This window comes from Sus scrofa, chromosome 15 (genome assembly GCF_000003025.6).
Source record: "Sus scrofa isolate TJ Tabasco breed Duroc chromosome 15, Sscrofa11.1, whole genome shotgun sequence".
In the NCBI taxonomy this organism is placed as follows: domain Eukaryota; kingdom Metazoa; phylum Chordata; class Mammalia; order Artiodactyla; family Suidae; genus Sus; species Sus scrofa.
In genome coordinates, this window is record NC_010457.5 from 45,908,399 (window position 1) to 45,931,174 (window position 22,776).

The 22,776-nt window shown below is 46.7% G+C and overlaps 1 protein-coding gene across 9 annotated transcripts in view; it reads right to left on the bottom strand.

Annotated features, from left to right (window-relative positions):
• Positions 1-22,776, bottom strand: part of ACSL1 (acyl-CoA synthetase long-chain family member 1) — a 69,470-nt gene that overhangs the window by 41,541 nt on the left and 5,153 nt on the right. For 6 of the 9 annotated variants that reach the window (XM_005671708.3, XM_005671707.3, XM_021074708.1 and 3 more), the window contains 1 exon segment: positions 5,137-5,363. In XM_005671708.3, the coding sequence (XP_005671765.1) occupies positions 5,137-5,334 (198 nt within the window). In that variant the 5' untranslated portion in view covers positions 5,335-5,363. 9 annotated transcript variants of the gene reach the window in all.

Consider the following 22,776-nt stretch of genomic DNA (forward strand, 5'->3'; position numbering starts at 1 on the left):
TAAGCACAGCTTCTATGGCTTCCATGGGCTGGATGTGCTACATTTAGTTTCCTTCCAGTTCTTCCCTGACAAGGAACCATGGTTCTAATTTTATGGCATGAAAACAAGTCGCTTGTGTTACTCGTAGCTTGAGGATGGCCCTCGCCCTCTGCCGGGGCTGGAAGGCATCCTCGGTGGTCCTTCCTGCTGGGCTGTATGCTCCAAAAGCGCAGCAGCCTCTCCTCCTTGGTCCTCGGCACATCACGTACTTGCTGAGTGCACGTGCCCACCTGATACCTACACTCCGTGATCACATCCCAGAGGGTCACAATGTCAACCTTCCACCTTCAGCAGCTAAGGCAAGCTCCTCTCCATATACATCCCAGCACATAGATGTTTAAATCTCAGCTTTTCAATGAAAAGGAGTCACCCAGTCAGTATGTGACCCGAATGTCACGTGACCTGGGGCATCAACCTGGAGACAGGATGAGTTATACCCCAAGAACTGGTTCTGCATTTGAAAAGGGATGAATCCACACTAGAGCAAAGGTCTGGGAGCTGGTCTCAACAGTGACTCTGTTACAGACTACCTGGCTGAGTTACTAGAGCTCAATTTTATTTATTTTTTTAATTGTTATTTCCCCAATACAATTTTTTTTTCTACTGTACAGCATGGTGACCCAGTTACACATACATGTACACATTCTATTTTCACACATTATCATGCTCCATCATAAGTGACTAGACATAGTTCCCAGTGCTACACAGCAGAATCTCATTGCTAATCCATTCTAAAGGCAATAGTTTGTATCTGTTAACCCCATTTTTTTAAACTAAGTTCTGACAGTCTTCAAATGAAGCCATTAAAAGGCTAAGGACTAGAAGGTATAAAAAAGTGTTTATTTGCTACGATTTGTTCCATCCTCTAATATTTAAAAAACAAAACAAAATAATTTGGGTTTTTGTTTCAGTATGTCATAATCTCATAGCTTTCAAAAACCTTTCCAACTTAACTTGAGAAGACAGCCACTTCAATGCCTACATGATGTCTCTCGTCCCCTCCACAGTGACAATGGCTCTTAACTACACTCTGGAATGGTTTGTTGCCTGAACCCCTTAAAGTCTGGCCTACGACCCCATCGGCAGCAAGTTCTGGCCCGGCCTGGTTCAGGGAAGGCAGAAGCTCCCAGAACTCTGCTTGGGCTGCTGCCGCCCAGGCTCTGACAGCACTCTGCCCCCTCCCCCATCCCATCCCTGATAATTTCCGATCCTACATCCACCCTGTGTGGGGGACCCCAGATTCCGTCTTACCTTATCTGTCCCTACTCCTCCTTCCATTTCTGTCACTACCTTCAGACTCATTTGCCTGCAAATCCATTTTCAGAAGCTCTAGAAACTGACTCTTTAAATTTACCTAGAGGGATCTAAAGTTTCCTTATTATTCTGATATAGCCTTCCCCCGAGAAGAGCCCTAGCTATTACACGTAACTTTCAACTACAGTTAGGAGGCAGCATAAAAGAGTTCCAGGCTTCCAGTCATTGTGTAGAATAAATTCACCTCTTCGGGGGCAGCTGTTTTCTTATGCATAAAACGTGAGGGTTACGGGAGTTCCCCTTGTGGCTCAGCAGTAACGAATCTGACTACTATCCATGAGGATGTGGGTTCAATCCCTGACCTCGCTCAGTGGGTTAAGGATCTGGTGGTGCTGAGCTGTGGTGTAGGTCGTGGACACGGCTTGGACCTGGCGTTGCTGTGGCTGTGGTGTAGGCCGGCAGCTGCAGCTCCGATCTGCCCCCTAGCCTGGGAACTTCCTTATGCCACAGGTGTGGTGGCCCTTAAAAAAAAAGTGAAGGTTATAAGAGAAGAGCTTTATGGAAGAAGAAAATTAACATCTACTGAACATTTCTCACAGGCCCAGTGGACATGCCGCCCACATCCGTGCGGCCTCTTGGCATGGTGGGAAGGGTCAATCCTATTCTCCGGATGGAGAATCAAGGTCAGGCTGGGTGAGCTTGTCCACAGCCACCTGGTCCAGCAGATAGGCCGGTTCATCCTTGGCCACATCTCCCTGCCTCTCTGGTCCCTTCCAGCTCCAATGTGCTCTCCTATGTCCTACAACTTCAACCAGTGTGGTCTGGGCCTTGACCCATCCCAAAGGGTTTCTAGTCCCTTCAGTGGAGATCATCTTCATGAGGGGGACATGGGGACCTCAATTCCAGACAACAGGCTGAGACCAGCTAAAACCAGAACACCTGCATATCACTTGTGATGGGGAAAACAAAAAACAAAAACGACAACTAGGAACTCCACTGTGGCACAATGGGATCATCGGTGTCTCTGCAGAACCAGGACACAGGTTCGATCCCTGGCCTGGCACAGTGTGGTTTAAAGGATCCAGCGTTACCGTAACTGCAGCATAGGTTGCAACTGTGGTTTGGATCTGATCCCTGGCCCAGGAACTCCACATGCCCCAGGGAGGCCAAAAAAGAAAGAAAAAAAAAAGTGAAAGAAAAGAAATACACCCCAAAACTTGCTTTCATCCACTGCTCCAAGGTAAGGAGCAATAGCAGAGAAGCATTTTGGAAGACAAACCTTGTTGCAGGTGGTGAGCTCTACCTGAGACAGAGGGACCCAGAGGGTCCTGATCAAACCAGGCTCAAAAGTTTGAGAGAGACTTTTGGGATTCTGTTGCCAACTCAAGCTTTTTTATCTTAATCTATAGTTTGTGTCTACACTGCCCTTCCTGCCCAGGTGTACAGCACAGGTACTAAATCCTCCTTATTACCCTGATATGCGAAAGGAAATCTTAAAAGCTCTAACTTATCAGGAAGTTTTGTGTTGCTGCTTTAAACAAAACAAAACAAACAAAAAAAAAAGTGTAACTGGGAAATAGTCAGTGTGGGTAGTGATGAGATGCGGCCAAACCCAAAAGGGCAGATTCCTCTCATTTTAACAGCCATGTAAAGTTTATAGGAAGAGGAGGGTGAAAAAAACTGCTTTCACAAAGTGGGGGGCGGGGGTGAGGGTGGGGACGGGCAAGTGCTGCCTACTTGTCTTCAAAGCAGGAACAAAGCAACGAAATTTTATTCTGGCAATCAGCCCCTATAGCAGTGCCAGATATAGAGGCCCCTGATGAATTATGAAATGAATGAAGTTCCTCTTTCTGCCATGGAAGTCCATATGACAATGTTATCTACATAAAAGCATCTAAAATTACTAAGCATCATAACCCCAAAGATAATCTTAAACTCAACATTTTAAGCTCTTTTTTAGAAATGCAAAGCAAATTCTGGTCTCCTCCTAAGACCTACAAATTCTGAAAATCAGAGCTAAATCTATTTCTATAAGCAAAGAGAAAAATTGGGAAGCCCATGTACCAGGTAATGGAACTAGAGATTACATTTTCATTCTGCTTACCTGTATTTTTAAATTGTTCTACAGAGGACATGTATGATTACTTTAATAAGGCTCAATGACTTTATGCTAAGTTGGGACTTAAAAATCACATTGTAAGTGCTTCCCCAATTTCTCATACAGTAAGAATTTGGCTTTTTTTTTTTTTTTAACAGTTACTGCTAAATTATAAATATCTTAAAACTGCGCTTGCCAAGTACTCTTTTCATAGTGATGGCAATGCTACTATGAAACACCAGGTCCTCTGCCAGGAGAGAAGATGCCAGAAAGCTCACACATTATCTATCAGTAAAAATTAAATTCTACTCACGATTGGTATATAACTAGTTGTGAAATATTAAGTTTATCTTCTAATGAGAAATAAAGCACAAAGTCATTTTTCTCAGCAGGAGTCCATTCTATTTTTACATTTTGGCATGAATCGGACTGACACATCTTTTATGTATTTTAAGAGTTTCATGCTAATAAATCCAAGAAATTGTCTGAAATGAGACAAAGAACTGAAAACCTATAAATAACAGAAAGGTACAAGTCAGGCCAGGGCTTTATCTGGAAGGACACACTCTCTTCTTGCGGCCATCAGCCTGGTGGGAGGGGGCAGGGGCGGGGGGGGGGTGGACCTTTCACCGCTGTATCTAAAAGCAGTAAATGAAAAAAGCATTTCACAACGTTCTTCTTTGGCAAGTAATAAAGCCTGCAAATGAACCCTGACTTGGGTAGGGAAGAACAAGGTGCTACAAAACAGAGAGTAGCTGAAGGGTCCTGGCTACTCCATATTTTCTCCTAAGAGATTCAGGAGGGAGTACCCGGAACGACCCCTTAGGGAAGGACCTATCATCTCAGCCAGTGAGCCCAAATGATGGACCTCACTCTGTGACTGTTTTTTTTTTTTTTTTTCCTCTTTCTTTTTAGGGCTGTACCCACACATTAGAAAGTTCCCAGGCTAAGGACTGAATTGGTCTACACCACTGAAATGCCAGATCAGAGCCACATCTGTGACCTATGATGCCTGTGACTATGTTGGATCCTTAACCTACTAAGGGAGGCCAGGGATCGAACCTGAATCCTCATGGATACTAGTCAGGTTCTTAACCCACTGAGCCACAATGGGAACTCCTCTCATTGGGTTTTTATAATGATGAGAGCACGGCCCTTCACTTGCCCAAGTTACACACAAGCACGGCATCCAACCCACCCTCACCGCCTCTCGAATGCCCTTGTTTTCTCCACGCTCATCCTAGATTCTGTGGCCACATTCCTCTAGCAGGCTCCTAGGCTAGTCCTCCTATTAGAAATCCCCAAGTCCCTTCCAACTGCTGGAGGATCTTTCAAGTATCAGAATGACTACAGGTGAAACCCTTCATTCTCTAACATTTGACAACCCTCCTCCTCTCTGGTGGGACAAGGGCCCCGAGGGCAGACCCCTGCACCTGTCCTTTCCCCTCTCGGGGTCCTCCAGAGCCCAGCACAGGGCAGAAGGCCCCCGTGATTTGGAGAATGAGCCTCTGCTCCGTGTGAAGTGGGCAGACACCCAGCCAGCACCACCCGCTGCGTCTCCCTGCCCTACATTCTGGCCTCCACCTCTTATCACCGCTGGAATTCTCTTGGATGAGCACATTTTGACCAACGAAGTGCCCAGGTAAACCCACGTTGCCTGTGATTGTGATCTTGCTCATCGCCTTTATGGAGTCTTGGGGAAAGACAGAGAGAGGGAGGGCCCGCGGGCAGCCGGCTCCACTTACCGCCACCTCCACCGACTGCATGGCCAGGTCGCATGGCGGCTTCAGGGCCCGCGGCCGCGTGGCGTACCAGAAGGTGGTGAGCGCCGCGAACGCCCCGAAGCCCATGAGCGTGTTGGTTGGGAGGGTCCTCACGTACTGCTGGAAGTCAACCAGCTCTGGCATCCGAAAGTACCGGAACAGCTCGTGGGCTTGCATCATCCTGGGCTGGCGGTGCCCTATGCTGCAGTCTATGGAGAGAAAAAGTCCTGTTCATTCTGGGTGGCAAGAGCTGCTCCAGACCCCCAGCCCAGTTTGATGGGCCAGGTCTTCTTCTGGCTGTCAAATTTCACTTTTATAAAAACAATTTAGGAATTGGTTTCACTTCTATCATCTTGTGTAAAGCTTTCATGAGCCATGTTAAGAAGATTTACTTAGAATGCATGCTGTACGATGTTCAAAGAAGGGGCATAAGTTACCATTTTCTTGCCTGATATTCCCTCCCTGTTCTCGGCCATCTAGTCAAATGCACTTGAGTCTCATGATCACGGCTAATGGGGAGAAGAACAGAGAGGCAGAAACTAGCCCACACCACCTGGGGCATCAGGTTTTACCTCTTAACAAAGCTCAGCACGGGCTCCCCAGCTGGTGAAACAGACCAGGCTGACTTTCACTGGAACTCCCCACCTTTCCCACACTCTTTGTACCAAAAAAGCAACCCCATAAATGGCTGGGGAAATTGTAGTTGGCTATTCTGATGAAACAGTGTCTTTCATATTCCTCAAGCTATTATAGCTAAAACAAATTATAAATGAGCATGCATAAATATCTAGAGATATTCATCTAGCACATATCAAGAGAGAGATTATAGCCAGTATTTGAGAGAAAGTACAAAATAGTATTTAAGAGCCCAGATTCCAGAGCCAAAGCCCGCCTCCCCAGCTCATTAGGTGTGTGACTGGGGACAAATCACATTCCCTCTCTGTGCCTCAGTTTCCTCATCCATAAAAACAGGACCTATCTCTCAGGGTTTTTATAAAGACTAAATGGCTCACATAAAGAGCTTAGAACAGTGTGAGGCATCGGAATTGTTCAGTCAGTGCTGGGCATCATTATCATTTCTTCTACCATTATTGTGTGATTAGTTCTGAATAAAGAAGGTAACTATACTTAACTACCAGGAGTTTACAAAGTTAAGAAACCAAAATACACAGAAGAAAATCAGATAAACAACCCCATGGATATTAAAACCTCCAATTGAATATTATGGATAATTTATATACACATCGGTATAAAAAATTAATGTGCAAATAAGAATAATTCTATTTAGTACAGGGAAGGAAATCCTAGTAAATGATCTGAAAGACTTTGCTCAAAAACTCCCAGGCAATGCAACAAGTGTTAATCTTTTAACTATAAGTTGAGATGATATTTTTGAACTCCTTATTATATATTCTTTTTAACAGCTAGGTCACAAGACTGGAGATAATTTCCTTCTTTCAAATATAGAAATACGCTTTAAATTTAAATTATACTATTGTATTTTTTTTTAAACCGAGTTGCAGAATATCAGGTGTTTTCACTGGCCATCAATACTCTAGAGGGCAACATAATGCAATCTGGGGCTACAACAGCCCTGCACAGGCATACGCACATATACTAGCTCCATACCCCACTCCCCCACCCACCCACTCAGGAAATTTTGAAGTTTTAACATGACAACAGAGAAGGAGCAGATAAGAGCATTTCTCCAGGCCATAACTGTGGGACAAAAAGCACCAGGGCTTACAAAGCCACTCACCAACTGTGCCACCAACAGCTGACTGCTGGGTGACACACCACTACAGAAGCAGACCAGGCGTCAGGGTGGGGGTGGGGCAGGGGGTGGAGGAGCTCAGGCGGGGCTGACCTGGCCTGCCTCGGTCTCTCTGGGCACTCATCACATGCCCAGTCCTGTGCTTCTGCCCACTGGGCTAAAGGTAACTAGCAGACAAAATCCATACTTGACATCCCAGGAGAAGAGACGGTGGATGGGCCAATGAGGAGCTGGGAGCAGTCACCCCACTGCTCCACCCCTGGGCAGGGACAGGCATCAGTTAGTGTCACTGCCAGTGCCAGTTCTAAAGACAGACACTGTTTTCTTTCTGCTGGGCTTCCCAATGAGAAACAATGGGCATATTTAAAAAAAAAAAAAAAAAAAAAACACTGAAATGAATGATCAGATGTTGGGTGGTTATTCCAAACCGACATAAAACAGATCAAGGAAGGAAGAGTCTGTCAGTAGTATATGACAGCAGATTTCTCCTAGATGAATTCATAGCTCTCACTGAGCTACTCCAGCCATTCAACAAACCCGAGCCTCTACTGTGTGCTAGGAGCTGGGTGCTGATGACCTGGCCTGGCTCTCAGTGGGCTAACCAGCTAGAGAGGAGGCGACCAAGTTAGACTGCAGGGTGGGGTAAGTGTAACCACGATTAAGACCTGAGATCAGGGAAGCCCCTTTGGAGGGGTGCATGTTTACACTGAGACTTTGAGGGTAAGCAGATAGATGGAGCCCAGGCCCCTACTGGCACCAGGTGGTCAGAGTTCATGAACAATACTGCAACTCTGTGGATGCACAGAAACCTTATGCTAAGGTGCACACCTGCTTCTCCCTCCAATCAGTCTATCTCCCGCTTGTCTTCATCTGCTCACAGCACGTCAGGTCGGAATGCCAGTTCCCTGCCCTATTCCACACATGCCCCTGCCCTTCCCTCTTCCTCCCAAGAGTCTCTGAGGTCATTTCCATAAAACCTAGAGTATGCAGATTCACTGGGTTGTTCAAAAGGCTTACATCCCTGTGTAAGAATATTATATCATCCCTCCACAGACACAGTCATAAACAGGTGTTTTTTGTTTTTTTTTTAATCTTAAGCATCATCAGTAGCTATAAGAGGACAGCATTAAACTAAGAAAGAGTCTAATTTCTGGAAATAAGTCCAGGAAAGAAAACAAAACAAAACAAAACCCAAACACCCCAAAACAGAAAATTACTGATTTCGTAGCACCCATGCAAGAACATTTTTTTAGGTACTAATCTGTAATACTAAGGGTTTATGTATTTATTTACTTATTGGCTGTGCCTGTGACATGTGGAAATTTCCAGGTCAGGGATCAAACCCATGTCACAGCAGCAACCTGGGCCACTGCAGTGACAATGTCAGATTCTTAACCCTCTGAGCCACATGAGAACTTGCCGTAGGCTATAGATTTAAATCCAGCTAAATTTCTTTTCTTTTTTCTTTGTCTTTTTAAGGCTGTACCCATGGCATATGGAGGTTTCCAGGCTAGGGGTTGAATCAGAGCTATAGCTGCCGGCCTAAACCACAGTTATAGCCACTCAGGATCCAAGCCGCACCTGCAACCTACACCACAGCTTACAGCAATGCTGGAACCTTAAACCACTAAGCAAGGCCAGGGATCGAACCTGCATCCTCATGGTTACTGGTCGGATTCATTTCCGCTGAGCCATGATGGGAACTCCTAAATTCATTTCTTTCGTGCATGACAATGACAAGCTACAGTAATTTAATTCATACCTCTTAGCTGGCAGCCCAGGAACAAGCTGCAAACCAACTTTGCTGAGCAAACTGGTTAATGCTGTACGTGGGAAAACTGCAGTCCACGCAGTGAAGAACCAAGCCAATACCTCATTTAGATCCATGTTAGGAACAACTCTTAAATGTGAACAGAGAAGTTCACCAATCTTTTCCCTTCTGTTTAACTTCTATTAAGAAAAAGGCACTTGGGCTTATTCAGAACTGGAAGCAGACCCACATTCAAAGAATATTAGCCACAATAAATAGCCTTAATGTATAAAGACAACCCCAGCAGGTCTCTAAGAGGTATCAAGACTCAAGTACCTGCCAACAAGTGGTTAAAAACCCAGATTTTATTCTTATTCCAATGGTGCTCTAGTCAGAATATTTTTCTAATTCTTTCAAAAGCAAATTTTCACATCATCATCTTGGGAAGTTTTTATAGTCCAGGCATATAATCAGGGTGCTGTTTGCTAAGAACATGATTCAATCGGCTTAAGGGCTTAAGCGGCCAGTATTTCTTGAACACACAAGGACTCCTGGCAGCCAGCCTCTCCTTCCCTACAGCTACTCCCGTGCCCACAGAAAGCCAGCTTGCTCAGTCGAGTCTTCCAGACCTCCTACAGGGCTGGGGTCTCAAACTGCAAGACAGGAAAGCCAACATTGGTTGCGGAGGCTGGCACAAGCCCAGTGCAAAGAACCAGAGCGGAGGATGCCTTCAGACAAGCCTGGGTGGGTCTAGATAAACAAGGCAGCAGAAGAGAAACCGGACTGTCTGAATGCAGAGATCCTGGTACCTGTCCGCCCAGACTTTGGCTAATAAATGACAATTAGCATCAGGTCGGTGTTTTGGAAAGGCTTTCCCTGAGAACATTCACGTACTTCTTTGCACCTGGGGCTCACAAGCCCCCTTCAGCCCACACCCCCTGGTTAGGAACCATGAGGCAGGTGGCTTCTCCTGGCCCCTCCAACACTCACGCTGCATGGCATTTCGGCCTCTGAAACCCATCTCACTCGCTGCGTCTTATACAACCACTGGCATTTATCCCAGCCCCCTGGCCTCCGAGCATGTGGGTCCAAGGTCCACTGCACACAAAGTTCACCTCTTACCATTCTGTTTGCACCAGGAAAGAAGTGGCTCAGGGCCAGAGGTGACTCACAAGGGCATCATTCTCTAGGGCCACACGTGTGCACCCATACACACACACACACACACACAGCTCCTGCAATTCTGCAAACTGATACTTACACTAGCATTTTATTTTCTTCGTGTCACTTATAAATCAAAAAACTGGGTGAGCCGCATGCTTCTCTCCTTCTTAAGTGCCTCAAGCTTTCATCCAGCTGAACAACAGCAGCTGGATGGCCTTCACCAGGAACGCATCCCTCAAACAAGCCCACAGGAGCGGCACCCGAGCCCGGCAGCAGCAGACCAACTCCTGACATCGCTCCTCACAGCCGCGAGCCAAGCTGGCGCTCCACCTCCTCCCTGTACAATAGCCCCTTGACAGAGGCCTGAAAGTGCCCTCTTTGTCTGGCACTGGCCAGGCAGGGCTCAGCCTCAGGAGGAACAAGAGAGCAGCAGCCGGGCCGTGCGCTGTTCTTTCAACGGGCCTCTCCAAACCAGCTGCCCTCCTGCTCCTTAACCCTGGCTGGCAAACCACCTAAGGCTAGATTTGCTTAAACTGCCCCCTTGGGAACCAAAAGAGCAATCAGTCTCTCCCTCGAGTGGGAGGATCAGAAGCTCTACAGAGGCGCCAGGCCACTGTTAGAAAGGAAGGCAGAGGTGGCTGTCCCCATCCCATCTGGCCTGGGGCCTCCTGACTGTGGCCGCTGCTGCCCTGAACCGTCTCCTCATCCTGAGCAGACGAAGGAGAGGGACCACTCTGGCATTGCCGTGAGCACTTCAGGAGCCCAGGCAAAGGAGCAAGTAGTTCCACAGGGAATTCTCCCCATCCCCTGCCTCAGGGCCTTGCCGCGCAACGAAGCACAGTAAACTTTACACCCACTTAATTTTCATCGAAGTGATCCTGTGGATCACCAATTCCATTTCTTAGGAGATTTTAAACAGAGAAAGGGAGCAGAGATGCTCCGTTTTTAGAAAACTGATTTACTGAAATGGTCGAGACAATTTGAATCATTTCACATTCAACCACTCCCTCCCTGCCTCTCCCCTTAAAACTGTCCGAGAGAGAGTGCGACACAAAGCTCTTATAGGCAAGTATGAAGCTAGACTAATTTTTAACCAGTAAGATTAAGACCAGGCCTTGCCCCTTCCCACTGGCCACAGGCCACAGCTACCACATATGCCCCAAAACAAAGAAATTCCAGATACAACGTGTCCAACTGGAACAGATACACTTTTAGGGACTAGATGAAATGTTCGAATGTCTACTTGTAGTTTCTACATTTATAGAGCTACATGTTTAAGTCACACAACAATATACATTACTTTAGAAAGAGTTCCTGTTTTTCTATTCACATTTCAGGGACATTTTACTCACTGGAACATGCTCTTTCCAACAGGGTCTCTGGAATCTGCAAAGTCACTTTTTGAGGATGAACAGTTCTCTGTGGCACATCTTTCCCCTTTTCTCTTTCGTTTAAGCTGCTGAAGTGGAACTATATTTTGAAGTCCCATCTGCAGCTGCCACGGCAAAAATGGTCCCAAGTCACAGGAACACACGTGTATAATGTTAGGACAGCTATTTAAAAATGTGTCCAGGAGTTCCTGTCATGGTGCAGTGGAAACGAATCTGACGAGAAACCATGAGGTTGTGGGTTTGATCCCTGGCCTCACTCAGTGGGTTAAGGATCTGGCATTGATTGCCATGAGCTGTGGTGTAGGTTGCAGACATGGCTCGGATCTGGCTGTTGCTGTGGCTGTGGTGTAGGCCGGCAGCTGTAGCTCCGATTCAACCCCTAGCCTGGAAATCTCCATATGCCACGGGTGCGGCCCTAAAAATAAAATTAAATAAATAAATAAATAAATAAAATTAAAAATATAAAATATATGCGTGACTAGGTCATTTTGCTGTACAGCAGAAATGGACAGAACGATGTAATAAATCAACTATAATAGAAAAAATAAAAACCTTAAAAAAAAAAAAAAAAAGCAGGACTAGTGCCCAGGGCTGAGGGCAGCCAAAGCCTATGGACCTTAAGAGGCTGGGACCCAGGCACGTGGTGATTCAAACCTACACAAAGGTGGGAGACAACGCAGAGGATGACAAAAAGCCAGGACACACAAGGCTTCAAAAAGCTGAGATGTGACTCCCCCTGTCCATCTACACAGGAAGGGACAACAGAGCCTGCTGCACACACGCTGCTGAAAAGCTACTTAGCCTTTATGCAAGGAAATTCTGATACCTGCCACCACACAGATGACCCTAGAAAACGTCAGGCCAAGTGAAAGAAGCCATTCACAAAAGGACACACATTGTATGATTCTGCATATATGAGACACTTAACATAGGCAAATTCACAGAGACCAGAAATAGGGGTGGGGGATGGGGAGTTACTGCTTCCCAGGTACAGAGTTTCTGTTTCCGATGACGAGAAATTCTGGAACTAGAGTCCGGTACTGTTTATACAACACTTAATGCCACTGAACTGCATGCTTACCGATGATGAAAATGGTAAATTTTACATTATGCATATTTTACCAGAATTAAAAAAAAATGAATCATTTAAAAAGAAAAACCCACCAGGATTTGGTAACTAAGTGCATGCAAAGAGAAAAACGAGGAGCAGTCTTGTGGCACTGCTGGTTAAGGAAGGTTCTGGCACTGTCATTGCAGTGGCTCAAGTCCCTGCTATGGCACAGGTTTGATCCCTGCCTGGGAACTTCCATATTCTGTGGGTGCAGCCAAAAAATAAATTTTTTTTTAATGGAAAAAAGAGAAGGAATTGGAAGGGTGAGTTCTTAAGTCTGGAGAGGGATGGTAGAAGCATGAAGTGGGAGGGGGTTTCGACCCTGTGGGGTCCGTAAGCCTCCAGAACATTCCATTCTCTCCCCTCACTGCTCTGGACTAACCTGCCCCCCTCTCCCCCCGGCCTTAGTGAGGCCATGAAGGCAGGTATCACAGTGCTCGCCACCTCCATTCCTCTTCCAAACCCTTCCTTCCTGCACTGCTCACCCCTCAAAGCCCCACAGGTCCTCCCTTTGCCTCCATGTCCGCCATGCATTTCCACTCCCAGCTGTCACCTCACCTACCCCTCTTTCCCCAGCCCTGATTTAAGACTCCAAATAGGCCAGAGGCTACAAGCTATTTCCACTGGTTTTCAAACACCAATCTGCTACCATTAAGTGATGTCTCAGGGGGGCAGAGAAGTTTCCTGATCAGAGCCAGAGAAGGAAGCAGCCCTGGGCCACCGGCTCTGCTTCAGCTGCTGGAGACCAGGAGGCCTGTTAGTCAGGCTGACTTCAAGCTTCTTGAAGAACCAAGATGAAGAGTCTCCTTGCAGGTAAAACCTCCCGCTCAGCAGCGGGATCCAACAGGCAAGTTGTTTCAGCTGATTTGGGCCCGGGGAGGGTTCTAACATGCCTGTGGGCCTGCATGTTACGGAGCATGACACCATGGTCCGGGGCAGTTAGGCAACACAAGGAGAGCCTGTTGTATCAGCTAGAGGACGAAATAAGACCAGCCTGAAGACAAGACTCTCCTCTCTGGCTGAAATGAACCACAAAGTAAAGCTAAGGCAGGAGGCTCCGTGGAGGAGAGAAGGGGAGAACAATGGAACAGGAAACAGGACCAGTGTCCTGTCACAGGTCTGGACCCAGCTGGCAGCAGCTCTCCTCTGTTCAGGGCCTCAGGGCCTGGGGGAAGTCCATTTGTTTGAGAAATTGCACAGAGAGGAGGCACCAAAGTCCTGGGGTCCCCTCAAATGCTTTGTCCAAAGCCAGTAACTTCCGATGGTGGCTATGGATGGAGACAGAACAGAATCATGAAAGAATGCTAGACCCACAGGCTTGGAGCTCACTGTCCAGGGCTGGCTGTGCTTGTAAGCTGCAAAACCCTGAGCCTGCCCCCATGGCCTGGGTGGGCCCCTGAGGGGACGAGAAGGGAGGGGGACAGAAGGAGGCTTTGACCCTCCCCATCGGCAACACCCAGGAGCATCTCCAAGACGCTAGAAGAGGCAGAAGGTGTCCATGAAGTCCTGGCATTTGGGAGTAAATAAGAGGATCCCAGTCCAGCAGAAACTATGGGTGATGGCTGGACGTATAGAGAAAACAGACCATGTTAAAAACCATCAATTCTATGAGTATTTGTGTTATGGTGTTATTACTCTTTGTACTTTGCTGTATTTTTTTTTCTTTTTCTTTTTAGTTTCTCAAGATAAAGAAGCTATAACTAGGTCAGGTCAGTTCATTTCCTCTTTTATTTATGTATTTCCCACCTGCTCTGGAAAGGTCTCAAGGTAGCAACTTGTCCTCCCAGCAGAGTGATGGGTGGCGTGAAGCCTCTCTCAGAAAACACAGATCTAAGAAGTTCCTGTCGAGGCTCAGTGGAAATGAACCTGACTAGTACCCATGAGGATGCAGGTTTGACTCCTGGCCTTGCTCAGTGGGTTAAGGATCGATGTTGCCGTGAGCTGTGGTATAGGTCGCAGACGCAGCTTGGATCCCGAGTTGCTGTGGCTGTGGCCAGCAGCTATAGCCCCGATTGGACCCTTAGCCTGGGAACCTCCATGTGCAGCAGGTGCAGCCTTAAAAAGATAAAGAAAAAAAAAAAAAAAAAAATACAGATCTAAGTTTGTGCCAGCCATGCTTACCTGCAGGAGTTAACCCACCTGTGAGAGTCAACCCAATTATACAGGGCCCTGGGCTCCAGAGCCAGAGGAGAGAGAGGGCACCCTGTATGGGCTGGAGCCAGAGGGAGGGCAGTCCAGTGAGCCAGGGCTGCAGGCACAGGCGGGGAAGGCGGGGCGGGTGGCACTGAAGGCCAGCCTGTGCTGGGAGCGAGCAGGGTGGCAGGTGGGTTAAGGACAACAGTGACATAAACCAGAGGCCAGGGACTCTGCCCTCCCAGGAGGGCAGCCCTGTGGGCAGACGGAGCAGCAGCTGGCCTCAGTAGCTCAGGAAGAAGCAGGCCCAGTCCTTGTGGCTCCCAGAGGTCACGGCGATCACATGTCAGTGACCTGGATAAGAAGGCTGAGGGGACACAAGGTTGGGTAGAGTTACTGACACCTCTCAAAATAGATCGAGGTTTCAGAGGGATGGATAAACTAGAGATAAACGGCCAATAGAGCAGGGGTGAGTGGAAGGCAGAATAAAAGATTTCTGCCCAGTGGGAGAGCAAGGCTAGCCTCTCCCAAGTGTGGGACAAATCCCCTTTGAGCCTTTACAGATTTCAGCTCTGGGGAACGCCCTCAGTGGTGCTGGAAGAAACTGACACAAGAGACAGAGAAAAGGAGAATCAGGATTTTGTTCCCTGGGTGAGGGGCCGAGGGAGGCACTGGTGAGCTCGAATTACACCAAGAGTTCGGGTTAACTGTAAGAAGCGGTGATGAGCCCTGGGGAAGCTAAAGACAACACACATCTAACCACTTGCAGAGCATTATAGAATAACCAGCGTTTAACAGAAGGAAGGAAGAAAAAAAGAGACTGTCCCATCTGACGGTACCTCCTTGGAACAGATGACACTGGTTTGGGGTCCTTCATGTTTTGCTGAAATTTTTATTATGAAAATTTCCAAATCGATTCAAAAATATAGAGAGTAGTATAAGAAGCCACCATGTACCCACAACCCCAGGTCCAGTTTCAATAATGATCAACACTTTGCCAGTATTGTTTCATTCTATATCCACTAAAAAAAAAGAAAAAGAAAAAAAAGATCTAAAAGCAAATCTCAGATACTGCACCCTGCCATTGGGCAAAGGTTTAAACAAAGAAAAGGCAACTCAAACACTGACTTGAAGTGGTCAACCCAGCAAGATACTTGTATCCTTTTTTTTTTTTTTTTTTTGCTTTTTAGGGCCGCACCTGCAGCATGTGGAGGTTCCCAAGGTAGGGATCCAATCAGAGTCGCAGCTGCTGGCCACAGCCACAGCCACCGCAACCCAGGAGCCAAGCCAAGTCTGCGACCTACACCACAGCTCATGGAAACCCCGCATCCCCAACCCACTGAGTGAAGCCAGGGATCAAACCCGCAACCTCGTGGTTACTAGTCTGATTCGGGATCACAATGGGAACTCCAGCATGATACTTGTCATTCAAGAAAAAGGTACATTCATACTCACCGTCAATGTTTACAGGGCACCCACTCTAGTCAAGCCCTAGCCTTGGGGAGGAGGGAGCACGGAAGGGAACAAAACCAAGAAAAAATAAATCCCTGTCCTAATGAGGCGTCTTTCTACACAGTCAATTTTTGAGTCCAAAGGCAAAACATATTTTGGATTTAACCTGATTCTCCTGAAGTGAGAGACCAATTTGACACAAATCACAACCCAGTGTCAAAAGCAGGTTTGCTCCCCCTCCCTAACTAACAAATTCTCCTAAAAACGGCATTCATTGGGATTTTGCCACACTTATGGCAGAGAAGGAGTTAATTTTCTGGTTCTCTAAATGTTTGATGATGCCTCAAAAATCATAAATAAATATATCCCCAATATGTAGGTGTACTTGTTTATAAACTACAGATATGCGCAAATATTATAATACACACAAGTATGAATTTTTTTAAAAAAGCTAAAAAAAAAAACCTATGGAAGTTCTAATACATCCACCTGTACCCAGTGGATGGTCTACCCCACCCGGGGCATATGCACCCCATTTTGGAGGCTACCCCTCAACCTCCTAAGCAGTGCCGCTGCCTCTCTGCCACTTGCTTGGCTAGAGTCCCTGTCAGTTCCTGACTTGGGGCAGAGTAAATATGAGGGCTAACTGGGACACCTGCCATAGCCCGCCACGTGCAGGACGTGGGGTAACAAACCCCGCACACAGACTTTCCATCCAGGGGGAGACAAAAATACTCAGCACGGCCCCATGATGGAAAGAAGTGTGCTGGGGAGGGCAGGACAGCACCGGTCACAGGTCACCTCAACCTGGCCCAGCTCAGAAGGCAAGCGGACTGGCTCAGCTGTTCTGGACACCCCACTCCACCCCGCAGGATAAAGGGAGGGCTCATGGGATACAGTCTGTCCCCAGAACAGCCCCTGCCTGCACTCAGAAGAGGCCTTGGAGTCCTCAGCCTTGACCTCTGACTCATGTCAGAAGGGGGAAGGCAGTCTGGCACCACCAAGGGCACCCAGCCTGTTCCAGGCACTGGGCACACTCTCTGCCCCTCGGGGCCCTCCTCTGAGAGGTGGTTGGTTGGATTGCTTGACAGGTGAGGTCCCTGCCCACTGCTCAGTCTGAGGCATGTGGGAAGTTTGCCTGAGGCACAAGGCAAGTAACTGTCCTACAAAAGGAACCATGGCTAGGTGATCATTTCACCCATGGCATAGAATCAAGGTAGGATTTTAGGTAGGAGTACCAGGTAAACATAGGCAGCAGTGCAGTTATGCAAGAGTATCTGAAACTCGACACTGATCTCCTTCCTGTGAAGCCTACAGCCACCTGCAGCTCCAACAGAACGAACTGCCCTGGGAGAGAACTTGGATGCCCTCATGCATGCCAAGTTCTACCCTGGGAAAGCAGAGGCTTTGGTCTGGAGATTGTCAATGCCTTGATCCCGGCTATAAGATCTAAGCATTGTATGGGATCATAACATACAGACCGAGAACTATGAAAAGTACATTCTTGTGACATCTGCTATGGGACATCTGTCCATCTGACTGTCCCCTGGCTCAATTCATCATCAGATAATATTTAAGTGCTTAGCAGCAGTGAGACCCTATGCTCATTGCTGCTGAAAATGCAGAAATGACAATGACTAGGTCTAAAAGCACAGAGCTCAGAGTGCGGCTGGGGGCCTTTCTGGGGAAGCAAGACACACAGACACACAGAGGTGAGTGAAGGGCAGGGGCAGGGTGTCAGTCAAAAAACCGAGAAACTAGTAGAGCCAGACACTAACCAACTGGAAAAGAAGAGGCTGACCATCAGAACAGGGTTCAAGAGAGCCTCTGGTGGGCCAGGAGTTAACCTTTCAGTTTCTGAATCATGGTTGGGGTGCCTGGGGTAGCAGCTACTTTCCAAGCAGAATGAATATTTTCAGCGAGGATTCCAGTGAGTGATGTGGAGTCTGAGGAAGGCGAGGGTCACTCCAGAAAAAGCACCTCTGAGGAACGAGGGTGGGAAAGGAATGTCACTGCAGACAGATGGGGGTGGGCATGCAGGCCTGGGAGGCTTGTCCAGGACACAGGAGGTGGGCTGGGCAGAAGGGAGCGCTCACTACAGAGTCACAGGTATAAACCTTGACACAGCTTTCCAAAAACCCCAGCATGTGGTGGTTCCGAAGACGCCTGGGAACCAGACTCTTGCTCATGACGGCCAAGCTATGCCAAGACCTGGGATCTTCCAGAGGGAATCTGGAGGGCTTCCAGGAAGAGGAGGGATTTGATCAGAACTCTACATTAGGAACAGCCGTGCCTGTCCTCCTCTTTTTTTAACTAAAGGCCTCTGTTGTCTGAACTAGAGGTGACAGACTCTGGATGAGGGCAGTGACTCGGAAGGTGAAAGGAAGAAATGGTGCATGCTGGACAGTGTGGTACAGAGAGTAAGTCAGAATAACCTGAGTCTCCTGACTGACTGGATCTCAGGGCACAAGTCCAGGATGACACCGAGGTCTATCCATTCCTCCAATAGGCACAAAGCCCAGGAACAAAATCCACTGTGTGTCCCAGCCTGAGCGGACACAGACTGTGTATCCTTGGAAAGTTACCCCCTTTCCTGCACCCTGTAAACGCAGGGCTGATGAGGGTGTGAGGCTCTCAGTGATCTGGGGAGCCTGGGGCTGTGCTCCAGTGTCTCAGAGACATCTCCTCTCTGTGTGGTCTGGGATTCCCCCCGCCCCACTGCTTCTAACAGGGCAGCCCTGCTTCTATTTACTTCATATATCAGGGTTCTGCCTAAAACTGTCCTGGCAAAAAGGGGCCATGACCACTGGGCGATACCTCTGTGCCTTCAAACTCTGCAAACCAACAATTCTATTATCCTGTCTTATTAAATGTTTTCAGGAGTTCCTGCTATGGCACATTAAGTTAAGGATCTGGTGCTGCTGCAGCTGTGGTATATGCTTGAAGCTACAGCTCGGATTTGATCCCGGGCCCAGGCCGGGAACTTCTGTATGCTGTGCGTGCAGCCATAAAAACAACAGCAAGAAAGTGCTTAGCACAAGCTAGAACAAGACCAGCTTCCTGGGCTGGCAAAGCCCCTTACTCTTTAACTCTCCAGACAGTCACAGCTATGTGGCAGATGATCTTATCACTTGCTAAATGTAGCTAAATCAAAATCTGTTGTTGTTTCAGCATGCTGGTGGTAAAGTGGGTATGTAAGGAGACAGGGGACGATCCAGGAGCAGTGACACCAAACCAGCTCTGTCCTCAGTCTCGCCACCAGCTGGATAAATGGAACTCCCCCGAACCTTGAACTGAGAACCCTTCGAGTTCTAGAAGTAGAGCCAAGCCATGAGGCACTCTGGCCCTGAAGCCAGACGGCCTGGGTTCAAATCCTAGTTTGGGTGACTTAACTTCTACAACTGTTCCTTACCTTCTGTAAAACACGGATAAAAGTGGGACCTACCACACAGGGAGGTTGGGAAAATTAACTGGTTTAAGGGATGTGAAGCCCTGAGAACAGACCCTGGCGCTATGGGCTGTCATCATTGCCTGTCACGTCCTGTGTCTCCCAGGCGGGCCACTAGTGGCCACCAGGGCAGTCAGCTGACCCTGCCCTGCTCCAGAGCTGATGCTGAGTCTCCAGGAAGAAACCAGCCCCTATAGCCACTTTTTCTTTACTCTGGTTAATAAAAGAATCAATGGAACTCAGGACATTTTGGCTTTATATATATGGACATTTTCTCCACCACAAACCTGTGGGGAAAATGCCAATTTCTATAGCAGCCAAATAACTGTGCAAATGGACAGATAATACACTTATCAGAAGTCCCTCCCCGAATGAGGAAACGGTATAAAAGGCAACCCACATTTCCTCCTGTGACGCCCTTACTTCTTTCCATTTATCTTTCCAAAGCATGAAATCCTTATTTCAACAGCTTTTGACTAGAACACATGAACCACAAAGTCCATTAAAGCCACTCATTAATAAAAATAATTTCCAAGTCATTGCCAGCTTCAACAGTTTTAAAGCAGAGCATGCCCTAACTTAAATACATACATACATACATATATATATATTTATTCATAAAATGAAATATATAAGAAGTTTGGTGAACTGTTCTTAAATAGTTATTTCCAAATACACAACAATACACAAACTATGGTATAGTTCATAAACCACCCAAGGCAGTCTGCTTCAAAACGAATTTTTCGGAGTTCTCATTGTGGCACAATGGAAACGAATCTGACTAGTATCCATGAGTATATGGGTTCCATCCCTGGCCTCGCTCAGTGAGTTGGGGATGCGGCGTTTCTGTGAGCTGTGATGTAGGCCGGCAGTTATGGCTTCGATTGGACCCCTAGCCTGGGAACTTCCATATGCCACAGGTGTGGCCCTAAAAAGAAAAAAAGAAAACAAAAAAAAAAACCCTAATTTTTTCTCAAGAGTACATAACATGGAAAAAATGTTCACAATATAACTTAAGTGATTAAAATTAAATCATCAAAATTCTTATTTTTGATTAAAAACATATGTTTAAATTAAAAAAAATTTTCTGGAAAAATACAAAAAGGAAATATATGAACATGTTAATATCTCTTGAAGACCTTTTTTTTTTTTGGCTGTGCCCATGGCATATAGAAGACCTTGGGCCAGGGATTGAACCTGCGCCACAGCAGTGACCCGAGCTGCTGCAGTAACAATGTTGGGTCCTTAACCCTCTGCACCACAAGGGAACTCCTTGAAGACTTTCACCTATTTATTTTTTGGAGCCGCATCCCTAGCATATGGAAGTTCCCAGGTCAGGTATCAAATCTGAGTGGCAGTTGCAACCTACGTTGCTTTACTTGCAACAATGCTGGCTCCTTAAATCCACTGAGCCAGACTGCTGCAGAGACAAGGCCAGATTCTTAACCCACTATGCCACAGCAGGAACTCCAAGACTTTTTAAAGCTCCTCAATCTTCTATAATGAGTGTAGACTCCTATTATAATATAAAAAGTATTTAAATTAATATATCATATAATATATAACCATATATTATATATTTTATTAATATTGCTTTTCTGAGACAAGTGGTTTTGATTTAGATATTAGACAGCTTTCAATTTTTTTTTTTTTTTTTGTCTTTTGTCTTTTTGTTGTTGTTGTTGTTATTGTTGCTATTTCTTGGGCCGCTCCCGCGGCATATGGAGGTTCCCAGGCTAGGGGTTGAATCGGAGCTGTAGCCACCGACCTACGCCAGAGCCACAGCAACGTGGGATCCGAGCCGTGTCTGCAACCTACACCACAGCTCACGGCAACGCCGGATCGTTAACCCACTGAGCAAGGGCAGGGACCGAACCTGCAACCTCATGGTTCCTAGTCGGATTCGTTAACCACTGCGCCACGATGGGAACTCCTCAAATTTTTTTTAAAACTTGAAAAGCACATGGAACCACCAGTCTTAAAATCTGGAGGCAAGCCCTGGAGCTCCAGCCAAATGTATTTTCCCGGGGTAGGCAGCACAGGGGAGCAGAGTCCTCTCCTCCAGCTAAGTTGTTGTCCAAAGAATGTGCCATCCCTCCAAGGCAGCTGTATTTCAGGAAAGGCACCATTACATTTCGTTGTCCCCTTTTGATTCCACAAAGGTTACGGCTAAGTACTGTGTGTCTCCAACACAGTCAAGAACTTTTAAACATAAGGATGTGAAAAAGAAAAATGAAACTAATTCAGATTACGTGATCTTTTTCTTTTGTCATTGTGGTACAAATTACATATCACCTCAGGCTTACACAAACTAGGATTTTTTTTTTTTTTAATGGCCGTACCCAAGGCATATGGAGGTTCCCAGGCAAGAGGCTGATCAGAGTTACAGCTGCAGGCCTACACCACAGCCACAGCAATGTCAGATCCGAGCCCCGAGTTTGTGACCTACACCACAGCTCATGGCAATACCGATCCCTGACCCACTGAGCAAGACCAGGGATCTGTGTTCTCATGGGCATTAATTGGGATTCGTTTCTGTTGCACCACGACAGTAACTCCCAAGCTAGGATTTTTTAAGAGCTGGCATTCAGCATTTTAAGTAAGGAACCAGAGGAAATGATTTTAAGTTGCAGACATGAGCACTGGGTGACTTTACTCTCTAGATCATCAAGTTCAGCTCTGTCTTCAGGCCTCGTGATGGTTTAAAAGCTCTCCGAAGGTCCTGTAAGTAATAGAACGTTGACACAAACTCAACCCCTGGTAGCTTCAGATAAGCTCTCTTCACTGAGACTTGGTCTCCATGCAGGAGTGTCAAAGCAAAGTGATGCTAACGTGTTTGTCTGAACACCAAGTTGGACCGATGACCTTCAATAAAAACTCTGGCACCTTCCAGCTCCCTCCTGACTGGCAGTGGCCTGTCAGAGAGCAGCTTGAAGAGGCCTTAGGATACCTACAGCTCTGAGCTGCCTTAAAGGAAGTTCTTCTGAATTTGCTAACACAGGAATCTCACCTATTGCATCATCCAAACAATACTGTTGGTAAAACATTATTAATTCTGTCAACATTGACAGAATTTGGTTATAACAGACAGTAATGGCAAAAGAATAATGGACATGTGGCTTAAGTGACAAATTTACACAATAAATCGGCAACTGACCTTAAAAAACTATTCCTCTAAGGTTTCTGAGTAGCAGATCTGGAAATGACTTCCTATAATCTAGCTCTTGCCAGAAAAGTGAAACTTGAAGAGAGGAGAACTTCCCAAACTATGATGACAAAACAAACGTCATCTTTCCTCAGCCTCTTCTTCAAACTTTCACAAAACAGCTACATCAAAAACAAAAAATGTGGCAAGACCTGGACATTTAAATAAGCACAACACTGTGGCACCTGGGGACA